This window comes from Labrus mixtus, chromosome 14 (genome assembly GCF_963584025.1).
Source record: "Labrus mixtus chromosome 14, fLabMix1.1, whole genome shotgun sequence".
In the NCBI taxonomy this organism is placed as follows: Eukaryota; Metazoa; Chordata; class Actinopteri; order Labriformes; family Labridae; genus Labrus; species Labrus mixtus.
In genome coordinates this window covers 6,901,819-6,920,829 of record NC_083625.1, presented here as the reverse complement: position 1 = coordinate 6,920,829, position 19,011 = coordinate 6,901,819, and the positions used below count along the sequence as shown (strand labels likewise).

Here is a 19,011-nt window from a genome sequence, read left to right as displayed (position 1 = left end):
TTATCCCCGGGTCAGACTAGCTGTTTTCTACTGTTTCTAGTCTTTGTGCTAAGCTAAGCTAGCTGGCTGCTTTAGCCATAAATGTAACACACAGATATGAAAGCATTGTGTCAAACTTACATGTTTTTATTGTCTTTCCTCTTTCTGTTTTCAGTGCAGGTTAAATTCCGTGTTCACCACACAGCGGACACCTCTGTAGTCATTCAACCGCTGGACCCATCGGATGTCAAGCCCCCCCTCAAGACAGGGCCACGCCCGATCCCCACGGGGCACAAACCAAAGGGCCGCTGCTTCCAGGAGACCACGCAAAAGCAAGCTGTGAGTGTTCGGACATAATGCTGCTGCGATGGACAATCACGAGAGCTTTTTTTATCGTGAGATTTCATTTGATCGATAACTCTCTTCTGTCTCTTCTCGCTTAAGTGCAACAGCACCCCGCTGCCTGTTCTGACCAATCAGGAGGACTGCTGCGGTAGTGTGGGGAATTCATGGGGACAAAATAAGTGTTATCAGTGCCCAAAACTCCCAAGTAAGTTCCTATCTACTTCATTTTGTGTCACTTTCAAGCCTCATGGTTGATTTTTTTTTCCAGCTTCATAGATGCCATGCACTGTTTGTTTACCGTCCTTTTTTTTTTAAAATCCAGACACAAAGTTGTTTTCATAAACAGGTCTTTGTTTTAATTTTTTTAATGCCATCTTCCTCTTGTGTGTTCCTGGGGATAAATTATTCTTTATTGAGCCAAAAAATGTCAAGCATTCCCTGCAATTCATACCTCTCAGCTTCTGAAATGATGGCCCTGGATTAAAACAATCACTTCATACCTCTATAAAAACGTGCACATGAAAGTTAGTGGTAAGGTAGGGTGGGGAACGTTTTGGAAACGGAAGAAATTATGGGAATAACACACAGACAGTGAGACAGAAAGAGAGAATGTGGAAAATAACCCCTCCACTTAAGCATGTTCCTATGAGCCTGCCCAGTGCAGGACTGTCATCACATTACTCAAGATTGGATTTCAGGAAAATCTTGGCTGCTCACGTTTTTCCACTCCGCTATTATTCCATCTCCAGGTTCTGACTCAGACAATGCAGCCTTTGACAAAACCTGATACTGTACGTCTGCTTAGTCTTTATATAACTGGATTCCTGCCCAGACCGCTGTCACGTTTGTTACGCTCATATCCATTTATAAGCTTCTTCTTTTTTTTTTCTTTTTTTTTATGAAAATGGGCAAAAGTGAGCTGTTACTCTCTTTTCATTGTGCTTTCAAAATGTTCGTGTGAGTGCCGTCTTCCCGCTCTCTAATAAAACTGCCTTACATGTTTGAACTCCCATATGGAAAGAAGAACATTCTCCTATGTTGGAGGTTTAAGGCTCATGGAGAGAACTAATAGGAACAAGAACAATGCAATGCTCTGAGCTTGTAAAAGTCTTAATCAAACCCTTTCTAAAAAAAAACTGTCATTAGAAAATAAAGAAAAGCAAAGAATCTAATATTTGAGCCAAACTAGTAATTAGTTTCCTGTTTAGACATATTGGGAATATGCTTTTTCATGTTCAGACAGAGAGGCTCTCAAGTTTTTGTGTGAAGCTTGTTTTTTTTTTTGTTTTTTTAACCTTTATTTAACCAGGTCATTAACCCATTAAGATCAAGATCTCTCTCACTGGGTGACCGGGCCAAGAGGGCAGCAGCACACCTCATGATAAACATTACATGATTAAGAAACAGTTCACAAACAATAAGTTAAGGGCAAACCACAATTCAAACGTGTAAATTGGTTTGCAGATAAAGTGCAGAAGTTGAGATCACAGATTACAAATCAAAAACAAAGGCACTGTCCAATGGTCTCACATTTTTTGTCTTTTAAAATCGAGCATAAGGGCTTCAAGTGAGATGAGATCTGCCAGTTTCAAGTCACACTGGAGAAAGTTCCCTGCTGACGGGGCAGCAAAACGAATCGCTCTTTTCCCTGAGCTCAGACTGGACACGAGGAACAGACAGTTTAAAAACATCACAGGAAACACAAAGGATGGCCAGTCAGATTTAGTGTACAGGTCACAGTAAGGCGTCTACAACCAGTCACAAATCTCAGTACACAGTGATACACGGTGTCCAGTGACTGTAAACATTTGGCCGAGGCACCCATATGCAGCACATCTCCATAATCCAAAAAAAGAAGAAAGGTTGCTATAGCTGCTAGCTGACATTAAGGGGTTTGATATAAAGGCTCTTATATACCAGCCTGTTGTCTGCCTGCTACATTTCTCAAATCATGAATCCGTCCACATACTTCCACACATGAACAGAAATATTCAAAAATTAAAGTCCTGCTTTCAAATGATGGCTTCAATAAAACTCTGTATTTTGTAGAGTAGACAGACTTTTAAGTGTAGTTGGACAACTTGGAAAAAATATTGATTTGCTTCATAAGTTGATAAAGACAAATTGCAATGTAAACTCCTAGATTTAGATACAACATGGTCGTGTGTCAGCTGGTAGGAGTCATTTAGTCAGTTTTAACATACAGTAATGGCTAAAATTCCTGAAAAACTATTCCTTCAATTTTGAATCTTCAGCATTAAAAATGTATTTTTTTTTTATTAAGCCTAGCTCCCTCCTTTGAAATTCTAAGACCATGCAATGTGTTCAAACTTTTGTTTCCATCGCCCCTTCCCCCTTATCCTTTATGTTTTGTTGTTTCTTCTTCTCCCTCAGATGCATCCGTCAAGCACACCATTGTGGAAGATTACGGCTCTACATGTCCACAAGGCTACAAAAGATTCAACAGCACTCACTGCCAAGGTAACGCTGACGGGACATAACTTATAACAAGGACTAAGCTAAGGGCTTATCTGGGTTTTTATTTTATTTCAGTTGCTCATCCATTACAATTTTTCAAAATAACCTGTTGTGTTTCAAATCCTCCCTCTTGACCGTAAAGATATCAACGAGTGCTCCATGCAGGGTGTGTGTCAGAACGGAGACTGTCTGAACACGCTGGGCAGCTTCAAATGTTCCTGCAAGGCCGGCTTTGTGCTGGACAGGAATCGATGTGTTGGTGAGTCGGAGGCCTTTTTTGGGTGTCTATCTTTTTTTTACACTAAACATCTATTTCAATAACATAAAGTGATTTTTAAAACGTGTAATTCTCCTCTCTAAATGAAGCCTCCTTGACTCCTCTGTCAGAGTCTCCAGCCGAGCAGGCTCAGTGCTTCCTGATGGCGTCGGACACCAGGGGCTGCGAACACCCTCTGCCCACTTACGTCACACAGGAGATGTGCTGCTGCACTGTGGGCAAAGCCTGGGGCCGCAGCTGTGAACGATGTCCTCAGGTGGGCACAGGTGAGTGGACAGAGAGAAGGAAAGGAGAAGTTAAGGAGTGAGAAAAATGTTCTATTGAGTTTCAATGAAAGGAAGAAGAAAATTGCCAATTGGCTTTGCCTTGGTATTAACTTTGATGACAACTTATAGGTCTGCATAATAAACACTACTTTGCAAAATGTGAGATTCTTAAAGAGTTACATAAATTGATACACTCTCCTCTTTCTTCATGTGGTGCTTCAGTGGCCTTCAGTAAGATCTGCCCAGCAGGGAAAGGCTACTTCCTTCAAAACATAAGAGAGACCGTGGCCTTCCCTCCCATCAATTTCCCCCGCAAGCCTGAAAAGAAGGGTGAGTCCTCGTTACAGCAGTGATCATTCCTGACATTTCAACTCGAGAGTCATTTGTGTGCTTAAATGAATTCACTGTGTGTTGTTCTCCCTTTCAGAACCAAAGCGGCCGGTAAGACATTTTTCTGTTTTTTTTTTTTTTTTTTGGTTTAGAAAATCTAAATAATTTTTTGTGCTAGTTGTGGAATCAGACTTGTGTCTTTCAATCAGGAAAGGCGTCCAGAGGTGACGACCGCTCCTCCGCTGGCTCCCACCAGCACCAACAGTCCTCGTGTGCCGGGTAACATCACATCCTATATTTATAGTTCTGCCGTCACAGTAACAAAAAAACGGATACAAATAGCGAGTGGTGAAGAAAGAAATACCAGGACTAAAGTTCAACATGTCACGCTATCCTCCTGAAGTCTGTCCACTTTATCTTTCTTTCTGTTGGATCCACAGTTGTTAAACCCACCCCTCCAACAATCATCAGAATGACCCCAGAAAATCACCCCTTCGAAACACAGACTAAAGTCTTCCGTGAGTTTCCTGCAGACCTCAAACTGACTCAAACACGATGCATTAAAGCATATAGACAGTGAGCTCATTTTAAGGCTGGTTCATGTTTCCTGCACTTCCAAACCACAAAGACACAGCTCTCCACATTCCCCAGAGAGAGTAGACATCATGGTGAGCTTTTGGGTCCTTCCCTCGCAAATGACATGTTGACTTTCTCCACAGTGGAACAAAATCATACGCCACCGTTTCAAAAAAAATTGACTCAACCCCTATTGATGAAAATTATTTTCAAAAAATGACCTCATTCTTGTCATGAGCATGTGAGTTGAATGGTTAACTGACACCTTGCATGGTGTGTGCTTTCAACCATGAAGCATGAACCAGCCCGAAGGCAATGATAACACACTTTTATGGGGGGGGGGGGGGGGTGTTGCTGTAACTTGCTTAATGTGGTTTGTTATATTAAAGCAGGTTATACAACACACTCTTACACAGTTATATGGCGTGGGTGCTATCAGTTTGAAAGCTCTTAGAGACAAGAGGAAAACATTCTGCTGATACTTTTTTCAAATTCTGATCCAAACAAAATTCTCTCCTGTGTTCTTATGGATGTGTGAAATAAACATGTTTTGAATGTATAATCTTTAGGGTGCATACATTTTTCTCTTATATGTAAAAACATGCGGGGGGGGGGTTAAACAAAAATAGCTGGTGGAAAGAGTTTGCTAGAGATTTTTTTTTAGTCTCTGAACAGGCTGAATAGTTTCAAAGGTTTTTTTCCAGGCTCATTTTTTTTTTTTTAAGTGTTTGTTGTTGTAGTTCTTATTTTGGCCTCAGGAGGCTGAAATACCTCAATACTGCCTGTTCTTTGTAAGACTTAAAGCATTCAAGTTTTCTTCCAGATGAGTTTTACATTCATTTTTGTTTCCCTAGCCAAAAAAAAAAACGAAAACCGACAAAATGAGGCTGAAAATAAAACAGGTAAAGAGAAGCAAATAAGATTCATACACCAAGGAGCTCCCATTTAAAGGATTTATTGACAAGTGATGTTCCGAGCCAAAATGCTCTTCCTCAGACTTGATAGACTTAGTAGCCAAAGGAAGAGCATTTTGTGTCACTAGTCAATAAATCCTTTAAAGGGGAGCTCCCTGGTGTGCGGATCCTGTTTGCTTCTCTTTTTCTATTAACATTTTTGGAATCCAATACCTACGTATGAACGTGCGTGTCTTTTTTGGATTGTTCACTGAAAAAGAGGATACATTTTTCACATGTCAAAAAAAAACAAAAAAAAAAAACTTGATTTTGCCAGGGGCGGGGGTGGAAGATAGAAAAATGGCAAAAACCTTTTCTGGTGAGTTCTTTATTCATAAACACAGAAGAGAAAACCATTTTGATCAGACTATGAAAAAATGCATCCCCAGAATATTCTTTCTTGCTCGCCTTCAGGGCTTCCATATTTCAGCCCCATGCATACATGTATGTTAAACATTAGTATTAATAAACATCTATGTTCATACATCTATAAATCTATTGTATATATGTGCATGTATATATACAGTCTATGAAGCTTGTCCACTCTCTTTTTCCCTCCTTGAAGCAGCGACAGATGAATGCAAGCAAAGCAGGAACATCTGTGGTCATGGAGAGTGTGAGAACAGCCTGAACGGCCACATCTGTCACTGTCACCCCGGCTACCGTCTCAACCCGCAGAGGAACATCTGTGAGGGTAGGAGACCATGGTAGAGAAGAGAGTGCATGAATGGAACAGTGACGGATGGTGGGAAGAAATTTCTCCTGAAGTTTCTTATGCATGACGCGTCGCCCTGGCAAACACAAGTCACTCCGGTTCCAGGAAACTTGCTCACCTCTGATTCACCTGCTGCTTGCAGCCCGTCTGTGTGCTGCAAAAACTCAGACCCAGTACCTATTATCCTGTGTACTCTGTAATACATAGGCACTTCATTTAAAAAATAGTTTAAAAATGTTTGTAGTTATCTGCATTAAAAATAGATAATGAGATATGAAGAGAAGAAGACAGAAGTATAGAAAAACTGTTTTCTCTCTCCTTGTCATACTTGTTGTGTCGTCACCTTTAAATGTCAAGTAAAAGTACAACTACAGAGATGATGGCAAATAATTTTTAGCACAATTGATAAGTTATTTTCATCAGTAATTGACATTTCTGCTAATACTGCCAAAAGCTGCTACATTTTTCTGTGAGAATTTTAACTTGTTAGGTGATTTAAAAAAAAAAAAACATTCTCTCCATGTCTATTGATGTCTAAAGCCACATTTAAACGTGCACAAATTTCTGGAAAATTTCAGGACATTTTCCTGGGTTGCCCTTTCACACATGTTCATCACGGCGATGATTTTCTCTACCAACTCAAAGGGAGAGGGGAGGGTGGGTTCTTGGGAGGCAAGGCATGACTTAAAGTGGATTCCCGCAGTCACAGAGTAATATTGAATATATACCCATGATGGGGGATGCAGCAGCAGAGGGGGGTGGCACTATGAGGTTTTTGTGTAATTTGACACATCAACAGTATCAAGGAATACAGGAAGTGGCAAAGAACATAGAAAATAGTATGAAGCAGCCCCATATCGTGCGCCGGTCAAATGATATAAACATCACCCCACACACTTGAATTTGAATATCAATATTGAATATGACCTGCTGGATTCACAGATTGGCTCATCGAGCAGCCCGACCTCAAAACATTCAGGAGATCTTCAGGACATTTTAAGTAGTTTAGTGCATGTGTGAAAGGGGTTTTACTTTTTCTCATCACTGAAGCTGTTATATGTTATTTGAGAAATGAACACAGACATTATAAGTAACTTGTAAGAGGTGTTTTAATTTTCTGCGTAGTTTTTCAGATGAGTTGGTAAGTTAAGGGGTGTCAGCATCATTAAAGTATTTCTGCTTGGTTATGACCTGGAAAGGCTTTTTTTTTGTCTTTCTGGAATATTCCACAGGTTTTTCATCATATGTGCTTTTCCACTCCTGTCTCCTGCTGTCCAGATAATAATGAATGTGAGTCAGAGCCATGCGGTCACGGCAGAGGACATTGCATCAACACAGATGGAGGTTACAAATGCCACTGTCGTCAGGGCTATAAACACATGGTGCAGCATGGCAGACTCAAGTGCGTAGGTAAGTTGGGTTGCGCGATCTCTATATTAAAGTGTTTTTTTCTCCCCAAAAAAACATATCAGGTCCTGCATTGGCTCTGTCCTCTCTGTTCTGCAGATGTGAACGAGTGCTCTAAGCCGGACATCTGCGGTCTCGGAGGCCAGTGTTTGAACCTCCCCGGGTCTTATAAATGTGAATGTCACAGCGGCTTTAAGAGCAAGTCACACCGTCACCCAGCCTGTGAAGGTACAAAGACAGTGATCATTATGACATTAGTTCTCAGACTTTCTGCTGACTCAACATTTAGTATCCCTGTCCCACTATGGTGTTACTTCAGTCTGTGGTTTGTGTTGGGGTTCCTAAATATTTGTACAAATGGAAAATTCAGGTCTGTGACACTTCTTCTCACTCATTCCAGACATAAATGAGTGTTTGAATCCCGAAACCTGTCCCAATGAGCAGTGCGAGAACACACCCGGCTCATACGAGTGCGTTCCTTGTCTGCCTGGTCACGAAGCTCATTCTGGCATCTGCTATGGTGAGTGTAACCATGACAACAACATCACACTGATTAAAAAAGATATGTCAAGACAATTATAAAAATACATCTTTCAAATATGATTTGTCCACCTCGAGAACGAGAAAAGGTTGTGATTTTTTTTTGTAATAAATAAGTTGTTGAAGAAGACATTTTTAAAGTTATATTTTTGGGCGAGTTTTGTTTTATTAGACAGGAAAGCTGAAGAGAGACAGGAAGTGTTAGGAGGAGAGAGAGGGGGTCAGATTTGCTCCATACATGGGGCATGCATCATAACCGTTAGCCTATCGGTGCACCAGTTTAAAAATACATTTTCAGTGATTATATGTGCACCACTGCACCATATCATATAGTGACAGATAGACCTCACATGATGTATTAGCACTGCAATGAAGCAAATCCCATTACAACATATATAAACCACATCATTTCAATATATGAATCTGTGCCATAAAGCTAATAAAGAATTGAATCAGTTCCTGTTACGGCCCATTATTTAAAGTCAACATGAACCTGAACTTCGAGAGTATCTTTCTGCCGTGTCGTGACGTATTTCCAACTGAAACGGGGAAGAACCAATCGCAAGATAGAAGGCGGGGCATAACGTTGAGATTACGATTAAGTGAATCGTTATCTTCAACAAAACTGTTTTGTTGGTCAAAAAATGAGTAAAGGCCCCTGAGTGCAGGACGAGTCATCAGATATTTGAAAGGTTTCACAGGAAGAGAAAATACATTTGTACTGATTTATTGAAATATATGTGTCAGATAGTTCAGTTAACACGGTAACGCTGGATTCAAACCGGGATTTTGTTATGCTTTATTTCATGGGGATTTTAAGACATATAAATACTGTTCAGTTGAACTCAGCAAAAGACTAAATAGAAGACTACAACCTCCTACAAACATCCTTTTTGCAAATAAACAATACTTTTTTTTAAATCTTCAAAAACAGGTGCAAAAACCAGTTTTCACCTGTTTTTGAAGTTGCTGTTGTAGTCCTCAGTTTGGCCACAGGAGGCTTCAGTTCACAGCTCCTGCCTGTTCTAAAAAAGATTCAGAGCTTTCATATTTTCCTCCAGATGAGAACCACTTTTTTTTTTTTTTAAAGCAAGAGCTGTGTCTCCTGAAGAGCAGGTTGGTGAGTGCAAGGAAGCAAAAAAAGAAAGGCCTTCATTGGAGAGACAGGACAGTGAATAGAGTCAGAAATCACGGGGGGGGGGGGGGGGGGGGGGGGGAAGAAGCCACAGGTTGGATTTGAACTTTGAACCGCTTTTGAGGACTGCAGCCTCTGAACATGGGGCAGGCGCAGTAACCACTAGGCTACCAGCGCCCCCAATAGTACAGAATCTTTTTTCCTACTTCTTTAAAGTCGTAAACATTTGGAAATAAATATTTTTCATCAGACATTTAAAGTGCAATGCAACTTCTTTATTTTCCACTTGCCTTCATATATGAATACAATTGAATCATCTTCTCATTCTCCTCTCTTTTTCATCAGACATTAATGAGTGTCACAAGCCCGGCATCTGTCCTAACGGCCGCTGTGAGAACCTCTCTGGTACTTACCGCTGCCTGTGTAACGAGGGCTTCCTCCCAAACTCAGACAGCAAAGGCTGCAGCGGTAAGTCACAACCTCTGCATGACAGGCTTGAACTAACGTACTATGGTGGAGCTATTTCAAGGTACTGGAGATGTAATGAGAAAATCTGACTGATTCATATTTTACAAATGTTTCCAGATTGTGAGATTTTCTGTCTCTCTCCAAACAGACATTGACGAGTGTGAGGACCACAGACTGTGTGCTTACGGTCACTGCCTCAATACAGAGGGCTCCTTCCAGTGTCAGTGCTACCCAGGATACCAGCGCACACAGGAAGGCAGCCACTGTGAAGGCATGAATTATTCAACCACCCTTTTTCTTTAAACATTATTCACATGCAACCAATATGCAATGACATATCACTTGAAACCCCCCAAAAAAGACAGGATAAAGGATCATTTGACGACTGTATGTACATGTTTCTCTGCTTAAACACTTGATTTATTGACTGTTTTATTTGTTTATTGTCTGCCCTTGTTCTCTGTCTTAAACCTTTATGCTGCTGTCTTGACGAGGACTCTCTTGAAAAAGAGATCTTGTATCTCAACAGGAATATTTTCCTGGTAAAAAAAACAGATTAAATGAAAAAAAGTGTTATTGTCACATAGCCAAATTTGCATCAGACTTTCCAACTACAGTGCAACTGTCAGGTCATTAGTTACTGTGGAAAGTGCTCACCACAAGCTTCACATTTCAACATTGTTTTTATTTCCTTCCCTTCAGATATAAATGAGTGCGAGAGGCCATCAAACTGTCAGCGCGGCCGCTGTATCAACAGCATGGGCTCATACCACTGCGAGTGCCAGAAAGGCTACACGTTAGTCGGAGGCCGGAGGTGCCAAGGTCAGTCTCTTCAACTCATGATGCTGTTTGAATGAGAAAACAAGATGCTTTCCCTTTTTTTTCTTACCAGTGCAAGAAGTAACTAGTAGCTACTGCACATGTCCAAAACAGCCTTTTTTTTTTTTACATCTAGTTTACATTTGACTGTTAAATTGGGTTTGGTACTTTTGTGAATCATCATTTTTTGCATAATCACAAAAAAAATGTTATTTACACATCACCACGAACAAGCATTGTGGGATTTTAGTTCAAAATTAGTGTACATGCTATTGATAGCACATTTGCTGATATTTAAGATGATCTAAATTGTTATATCAATGACTTTTCTCAACAACAAAAACAAGAAAGCTGCTTGAAAAAATGATCTATTTGTTTTCATCCGAGATGTTGTTATGCTATAAATATGTACTTAAAGCGGCATCATGTGTGATTCCCCTTTCAGACATAGACGAGTGTGCCACAGACAGAAGTCTCTGCCAGCCCTACGGATCTTGTGAGAACAGACCGGGCTCTTACTTGTGTGTCTGCAATCACGGTTATGTCCTCTCGGAGGACAAACACAGCTGCGAGGGTAAGCCTGCTCTAATTCCTTCTGCTTTACTTTTGAGACGATTTTTATCCCAGAGCTTTACCCAGGCCTGCACATTTGATCCCTGCATGTCCCAAAACCAAAACATCAAACTTCAAAACCAAACCCCAAACCGGGCGAATCTGTAAGCCAGACAATTATCATCAATTTAAAGCCCAGAAAAGAAAAGAAGTGCCAGCTTGGCACATCTATTCGAGGGTCTAGTTCACTCATTCCTGTTTTGCTCCAGAACTTGTGTGTCCTAACAGCCACTCTTTTTTCCGCTGGAGCAGCGGTTCATGTGCAGATTGATGAGAAGAAGGAGTGCTACCTGAACCTGGACGACACCGTGTTCTGTGACAGCGTCCTCGCCACCAACGTCACCAAGCAGGAGTGCTGCTGCTCCATCGGAGTGGGATGGGGAGATCACTGTGAGATCTACCCCTGTCCTGTCTCCCACTCAGGTACATTCACAGAAGAGTGCACTCTGTAGTAGTTCTAGTGGATTCACAATAAACTGAGTCATGAAGCTTTGTTCATGCGCAGCAGGTATTGAAGGATTGTGACGTTCAGAGTGTTCAGTTTTTGGTTTGTTTTATGAAGACACAACAGTTCACAAAGATTCAGTCTCTGATCTCTGCATGGTCTTCTCCTCACAGCCGAGTTCCACTACCTGTGTCCAAACGGTCAAGGTCTCTACTACGATGAAGGACTCATGTACAGCCTGCCTGCCTACCATGGTAGATATATCACTCGCTATATTGACATACATCTGAGCGACTGAGTGATAATATATTCATCCAAATGTACTAAAATGTTGTGTTGCATTTAACATAAAATGGCACGTAAGTGAATTAACTTATCTTAAATGTTGTCAAAATATTCTGTAGTTCCTGTCATGTGTACAGCTGTAGTCACTTGTGTGATCGGTATACCCCTCCTCACTTCTAAAAATCCATTCCACATTGTAATTTTTCTTGTTTTTTATTATCTTTGAAGATATTTTCACCTTCTTTTTTTACAGATATCGATGAGTGTGCTTTGTTTGCTGATGAAATCTGCAAGAAGGGTCGCTGTGAGAACACGCTGCCGGGCTATGAGTGCTACTGTCAACAAGGCTTCTACTATGACAACAACCTTCTCGAGTGCATTGGTAAGTGCTCAGAAACAGACTATTAAAACCTTGAGCTTTGTTTTTTAATAACTTTGTGACGGATAACTCTGGTTGTTTGTGTCTGCCTGTTCTCCCTCAGACGTAAACGAATGCCACGATGAGTCCATGTGTACCAACGGTCAGTGCGTGAACACCGAAGGCTCCTTCTACTGCAACTGTAACCGCCCCTGGTCTCCAGACACCAACAAGAAGAAGTGTGTGATGACAACAATAGCAGGTGAGTAAAAAAAAGGATCTTCTCCCGGTCATCTTAGCAGCTTAGTATATGCTTTTTTCTGATACTGGAGGAGATGATCTTGATCAGCGAGGGGTGTTTCTGTTCCACAGATGTGAACGAGTGTGAGGACCCTGAAAACTGTAAGAACGGCCACTGTGTGGACACTCCAGGGTCGTACTACTGCATCTGCTCTCTGCCTTGGACCCTGGCTACTGATCGCAACAGCTGTGTGACTCCTGAGGAGCAGGCTGGTGAGTACAGACATTTTGACTGTATATAAAGATGGACAACGTGTCTCCACCTCCTCCCGTTGTAAATAAGTGAAGCCAAAATACCCTCTGTCATGACATATTGCTTTGGTACGTCTTTTGGATCTTGAGTTGAGCAGTAAACTCTGCCTCGGTGTTAATGTTAAAGTCTAAAGTAGAACAGATTCTTATAAGTACTTGCCTTTGTAACTGCTTCTGTAAGAGCTGCTTGAATGAATGCTTCTTTAGCAACAATCCTTACTTTGGAAAAAAAGCTGTTCTTTTTTTAGTTTTCCATGAACCTGAATCCAGTTTTATCTTTGAAATAATGATTTGCACTGATGGGGGCTATTGAGCACAAAGGACACATTTCAAAAGTAAACGTGGAAGACTCCTGCTCCCTAGAATAAACTCTGCATGGGAGATGTTTTCGCTTACTTGCTATCAGGGCCAACATGTTCATGGTGGCCTCTGGACTCCCATCAGGTATGGATGGGGTTGTTGGCTCGTTTTTATAGACACATCTGAGAATAGGTCCCGAAAGTTCTGGTTTTGTGACCGTGGATGTCAATGGTGTTGGTTGCAGATAGTAATGTCCTTGTGTTTATCACTGTTTACTTTAGCACCCAGCATCAGTCGCAGGTAAAGGAGGTTGCTTAGATGGGTTTGGCTTTGCAGGACACACCTTGACAAAGTATTCTGTACTGATGCTGATCACATTCATCTTTTTTTTTTTTTTTCAAAATGAGTTAAAAGCTTGATGTTATTAAGTCAAATAAAAACGTTTAAATTGGGTCAAATGTTCCAGGGACTGTGTGGATGTGAATGTTGCTTGATCTTTAACAGCCTGAATAACCAAACATCTGTTGTTTAAAAAATTTGTAGATTATTTTTAACATGACTCATAAATGTTAACCAGACCCTCATTATTTTTTATTTTCACTCCTTATTTGGTTTTATTCAAGCCTAATAAAGATAATAAATTAAAAGATTGGCCTCTACTACAAACACACTGACCTGCATGTTAGTATTGTTTTTTTTGTAGACTGACAGCAAACATCTGGGCAGATACAAGACTCCTCAGCTGTACTGTTACTGGGTCCAAGTTTTCTGTGTTAATCTGTTGTGCTTTTACAGATATTGCAGTTTGTTTGCATGTTTACTAGAGACCAACTGCAGTTTGATGCATGACCAAAGCTCATTTATTTCATGATCAGCATCCTGCGTACAACAGTTATGGTGCAAAGGAAAAGAGAAAGCAAGCAGGACATTCAGGGAGATGGACACAATAGCTCTTTACTTATTATTATCCAAATCATTAAAAAATCTCTGCATTGAAAAAAAGAATAAAGGATATTAAGGATTATGTTTGTATGATTTAATGATGTAGCACAGGTATCTTTTTTTTATTGTGTCCATCGCCTACAGAGTAAGAGCTGGCTCCAAGCAGATGTTCATACTGTAACCAGTGTCTGTGGTGCCCTTTGCAGATGTGAATGAGTGCCAGGACCCCTCGTACTGTAAGAATGGGAGGTGTGAGAACACGCCCGGCTCCTTTCACTGTTTTTGTGACCCTCCCCTCACCTTCAGTGCAGCGCTGAAACAGTGCGTCTATGACGGTGGGTAAAAATCAGAGTCAGCTAAGCTGAGCATGACTGATCAAAATGAGTTTTGGCTTACGTCGACATCTGCCGCTCAGGTTTCTGTTTCAATCTTCCCGATTGGTGTCCCATCTGGCCTGTACAGGCCTTATGTAATACCAGTTTACTTCTCACCCACATAAAGGAGACAGTTTTGCACTACTGGAGGGAAACCAATTTGTGCTGATATTGAAAAAAAAAAAAAATGCTGATGAGAAGCATTCATGCACACAAAGCAATATCAGAGTATGTTCAGTATGAGAGAAAATGATTCCTCTGCATGTCTCCTTTTACAAACTAATTGTGTCTCTTTTGTCTGTGTTCTTATAGTTGAAAATATTGATTGGATCTGATAGAAAAAGGAAAAGATGTAAAAAGATGTTGGAGATGTCCTGAGCTCACTCGTGTTAACTTTGCATGTTTGATATATGATTCATAATGTCCTATAGGCCAGTCTTTACATTAGAATCTCATCATCAAAGCTTCAACACTTTGAGTAACTATGGAAATTCATTAACCATCCAAACAGAAACTACAAACACAGACTCTTCTTACATATGTATCAGTAAATAATTCCAACTATAAGCATGCAAAAAAATCTATTAAAGCTACAAGTTTCCATTTGAAAAGACTTCATCATTATAATGCATGAGCAATATATACTATAGTAGGATCTCTGGGCTATTTATAATGCTGTATGAGTCACTTACAGTAGGTAAGCAAATTGACAAGCCTTAATGTTACTGTGGGAGAGTTCATGACCAACATCAGAAATCAACTTTACAATGAGGTGGATTGTTGACACAGTTTGTCTGATACATAGCACTTTGATAGTCCTCTGACTTCTGTAACTCTCCACCATTAAATCAAATAGAAATAAGACAGACAGTTTCATTTGAGCACATTTTCAAAATTAATCGATCGATGAAATTCAAAAAAAAATTTGATCAATATTTTCTTCTGAGGCATGTTCATGTGGCTTTACTGACCTATACATTTAATATTGAGATATTTTACCATGATTCATACATCCATCATAAGTGAATGTCAGCTGTGACGAACAATGAAAACTGCCTAAAGCGGACATGTATACACACACTTTATTTACTCTGTTTAACGTGATAGCGAGTAAATGTCGGTTGTTTCTTGAGATCTTGATTTGTTGATCTTGTATCCCTAGAGTTTCAAAAACACAAAACCATCATAGAAATAGGCTTTCTGACCTCATTAGTGTGATCATGTCTTGGTTTGGCCTATCACAGCTACCTGCCTGTTGGTTTTTTTCTAGATCGTAAAAAAATACCGTACATCATATTTTGATTATTATTATTTTTTTTTAAACAGTTTCATAATCCCAACATTACGAGATGAATAAATCCAGATTTTGAGAAAACAACCAGACGTTTAAGGTTTTCACATGAAAAATAAGTAAATAATCTGTATTGAATCATGATCTGTTAGGGCTTCCGTACAAAATACACCTTCGACAGTAACTATATTTAAAGTTTGTTGTATGTGCACATTTTCTAACTGCTCACACACCACAGCCTTGTACTAATCTCAGAGCTCAGAACTGGCTGAATGTGGCTTCTTGTATTTTTTAACACTGGATTGCTGCACCATTCTAAGGAATCTTTTTTTGCAAATCTGGCAGTGTCTAAATTCTTCATGTATCTTTAATAATTATTTTTTGATTACCTCCATTCTTATCCAGATCGCACCGCAGCCCACAAAGACGTGTGCTTCCTGCAGGTCGACGAAGGTCTGATCTGCAGCGAGCCCAGGAACGGCATCGTGGTGACCTACTCAGAGTGCTGCTGTCACTACGGTCGAGGCTGGGGACCTGAGTGTAACACGTGTCCGCCCAGAAACTCAGGTAAGACAGCCGAGGAAAACTGACTTAACCCAAGCTTTGACTCTGGGCTGCCATGTTCGATTTGCTTTCTGAGCTGAAAGGATATTTACTCCCTGTGCTCAGAGATGTTCAGTCGTCTGTGTGAGATGCATCTGGAGACTGAGTCTGATGGGGAGCAGGATTTCCTTGCAGCTTTTGCCAACTACAACCCAGGTAAAACCAACACCATGTACCCTTTTTAAACTACTTCAATAGAAATGGATCATGAGACAGTAAATATAACCCACCCTGTTAAATATATTTACACTATCTTGTCTATGTGTCTGCCCAATCATCCACTCATTCTAAATGTCTTTTGTTACCCGTATAAAGTTGACAGTATGCTCTAAACTATGTATCCTTTGAGTTTTTCCTGCAAATTCTTAAACGGAGCAATACGGATAAGAAAAAGATGATCTTTTGTTTTCTACAAGCGACACATACTACAGCCAGGTTTTGATAATCTGTTCATAATGGAGCGTACAGAGCAGACTTGAGTTTTTTTTTTACACACTCTTGCTTTGAGAAAAACGCATGCTGACGATTTGTGAAAGTACTCTCTGAGAAAATAAGGAGTTCTTTAAGGCGTTTAGAGAGTGCTTTAAATCTGTTGATGTCAAATTTGATGTGAATCTTTTTGTTTATTTTATAAATGTACATATATTTTAAGGGGTTCTGTTTCCTTTTAATCTCCCTTGCATTCAGAAATGTTTTGTTGTATTGCCCTGTCCAAGCTTAGCATAATTATATAGTGTCTGGTTGTGAACGTGAATGTTCTTCAGTGCACCTTACTTGTGTGTTTGTCATATTGTTTGTCTATCCGTACTGAAGGATTTATGATTAAATTACATGAAAACACTTTTTAAAAAACCCATCATGCCATCTCTGTCACCGTGTTTTGACACACTCATCTACTTGCAGCCTAACCATTTCCTGTTTTCTTCTGACTCCCTCGTGTTGTCTGTCAAAGGCGACAGTTCAGAGGAGGATTCAGACGAATGCAGCTGTGCCAACGGTCGCTGCGTCCGCTCCTACCTTGGCACCATGTGTGAATGTAACACAGGCTTCAGATTGGACCACTCCCGCACCCGCTGTATAGGTGTGTATTTTCAAAAGCAAACTTTTTATTTTTAAATAAGGCGTCAGCGCGGACAACTACACATGAATGTATTTTACATCTTGAATGAATTTCTGAGTCCTTCTCTTTGTTGTTTTCGTAGACATTGACGAGTGTGCAGAACCCGGAGCTCGGGTGAGTCCGTGTAAGAACGCTCGCTGTGTGAACACCGCCGGATCGTACAAGTGCTTCTGCAAACACGGCTTTGTGGCCACACGCAGGCCGAACATATGTGTCCGTCGTAGGACCCGGTAACCTCTGTGTGTCTTTCAGTCTATCCCTCTCCACAGTACAAGACAGACTCAAACACGCCTGTACATGCAGTTCTTGTTCATAGTACGAACAGGAGACTGTGTGTATGAACTCCTAAAAAAAAAAGGAGTTCTAATCAGCAGCCAAATCATAGCACGGGCTGATATAAAATGTACAAAACATATCACCGTCAGCTCCTCTTTCGCTCGCCATTTTACGATGACAGAAATAACCATTACAGTTCAGATGTTTGTTAAACATTTTTGTAATTATTGTTGTTTTTTTAAACCGTTTTTGTTAACTTTAAATTGTGCTTCTTTGTGTTATTATTTGTTTTATTTGATCTCCCTGTTGCATCGATGTTTTATTTTGAAATGGAATTTCAGATCCAAAGATCTGCCTGGTATTCTGGATGTCTTCTTCAGCCCATTCAACATTTTGCATAACGCCGTGAGAAGTCGGTATTCCCCTTTACATTCCCCTCTCTTCCATGTTTGCTCTTTAACCGACGTCATCTGAAGCATATTTTCTTACAACACAATGTTCTTCTGTTGTTATTGTACAGTTTGTTCGACGGATCCTCGGCTTCTGTAAGAATGGTCCTTGTACTATCCCTGTTTATTTGTTGATGTAAAGAAAATGACAAACCTGAAGTTTTTGTATAATTTGACATGTGCGACTAAGTGGACTGTAAGCTAGAAAAAGAAGTCATGCACTTAACAAAGAGAATGGCAGAAATAGTTGCTCAATTTAGCCTTTTCTGGAAAAAAAAAACCCAACAAAGTTTGACATCTGTTGTCATGAATGCTGCATCAAGTATGTTGAAAAAACCAAAGATGTTTTGAACAAGAAGAATTTTAATTAAAAAAATGATGTTAACCACGTGTGGATTTGTTTTCTTGTGGTTGGGGGATTTATGTTTCGCTTTATGAAAACAATATATCAACAAGAAGTGGACACATTGGTCAGTTTAAGAGTCAGTGTAAGTAGTGTAGAGAGGTTCTCCTGTAGCTGACTCAGCTTTCCTTTAATCACATCTTCTAAGCAGCTAAACACAGCACATAGCTGGAACATTACTGATTTGGTTTTAGTCTGTATAACATTTATAATTTGATTTAACGTTAAACTTTCGGTTGCTAGTCTGAGAGCCCGTTTGTGTTGCTGAGAAAGAGTGCTCCAGCATACATGCTTCAGTGCTGCAGGACTATTTTAAAACAGATTTTGCAGCATGATCACTGAAAACAGGGCAGGTCTAGAGTATCAAAATAAGAGAGAATGTGTTGTCTTTTCTGCGCTGCACATTCACAGAGATGTTTTTGCAACAGGATTGCTTCCAAATGGTTGATGTAACCCTTTTTTAAAGCCCGCCAATAAATTGTGTGAACGTCAGGAATCAATCATATTGTTTCTATGTTGAAACTCAGGGCGTAGTTTTCATTTGACTTGATCGAACCAGAAAGCACCCAAGATACCAAACCAAAACAGTATGATAATTATTTGTATAAAGGAGGATTTCATGCTTCACTGTGGGTTTGCAAACTTTGAGGGAAGTTGGTGATTGGGTGATGGTGAATGAGGACGTGTAACTCAACAGCTGCCTGTAAAACAGC

General features: G+C 40.2%; 1 protein-coding gene across 6 annotated transcripts in view; it reads left to right on the top strand.

Moving 5' to 3' along the window:
• ltbp3 (latent transforming growth factor beta binding protein 3) overlaps positions 1 to 18,285 on the top strand; it is a 38,323-nt gene extending 20,038 nt beyond the window's left edge. Inside the window, exons 3-29 of one of the 6 annotated variants that reach the window (XM_061054713.1) lie at positions 155 to 318; positions 424 to 529; positions 2,719 to 2,805; positions 2,945 to 3,061; positions 3,190 to 3,345; positions 3,568 to 3,675; positions 3,773 to 3,786; positions 3,885 to 3,954; positions 4,116 to 4,193; positions 5,770 to 5,898; positions 7,198 to 7,329; positions 7,426 to 7,554; positions 7,727 to 7,846; positions 9,347 to 9,469; positions 9,618 to 9,740; positions 10,172 to 10,291; positions 10,734 to 10,862; positions 11,153 to 11,323; positions 11,519 to 11,599; positions 11,884 to 12,012; positions 12,113 to 12,250; positions 12,361 to 12,501; positions 13,989 to 14,117; positions 15,853 to 16,014; positions 16,117 to 16,206; positions 17,003 to 17,131; positions 17,253 to 18,285. In XM_061054713.1, coding sequence (XP_060910696.1) covers positions 155 to 318; positions 424 to 529; positions 2,719 to 2,805; positions 2,945 to 3,061; positions 3,190 to 3,345; positions 3,568 to 3,675; positions 3,773 to 3,786; positions 3,885 to 3,954; positions 4,116 to 4,193; positions 5,770 to 5,898; positions 7,198 to 7,329; positions 7,426 to 7,554; positions 7,727 to 7,846; positions 9,347 to 9,469; positions 9,618 to 9,740; positions 10,172 to 10,291; positions 10,734 to 10,862; positions 11,153 to 11,323; positions 11,519 to 11,599; positions 11,884 to 12,012; positions 12,113 to 12,250; positions 12,361 to 12,501; positions 13,989 to 14,117; positions 15,853 to 16,014; positions 16,117 to 16,206; positions 17,003 to 17,131; positions 17,253 to 17,404 — 3,227 coding nt within the window. In that variant the 3' untranslated portion in view covers positions 17,405 to 18,285. Of the gene's footprint in view, positions 1 to 154; positions 319 to 423; positions 530 to 2,718; positions 2,806 to 2,944; positions 3,062 to 3,168; positions 3,346 to 3,567; positions 3,676 to 3,772; positions 3,787 to 3,884; positions 3,955 to 4,115; positions 4,194 to 5,769; positions 5,899 to 7,197; positions 7,330 to 7,425; positions 7,555 to 7,726; positions 7,847 to 9,346; positions 9,470 to 9,617; positions 9,741 to 10,171; positions 10,292 to 10,733; positions 10,863 to 11,152; positions 11,324 to 11,518; positions 11,600 to 11,883; positions 12,013 to 12,112; positions 12,251 to 12,360; positions 12,502 to 13,988; positions 14,118 to 15,852; positions 16,015 to 16,116; positions 16,207 to 17,002; positions 17,132 to 17,252 lie in introns of all 6 variants that reach the window. The other 5 variants (XM_061054712.1, XM_061054714.1, XM_061054715.1 and 2 more) reach the window with 5 other exon arrangements.
• The last annotated feature ends 726 nt before the right edge of the window (positions 18,286 to 19,011 follow it).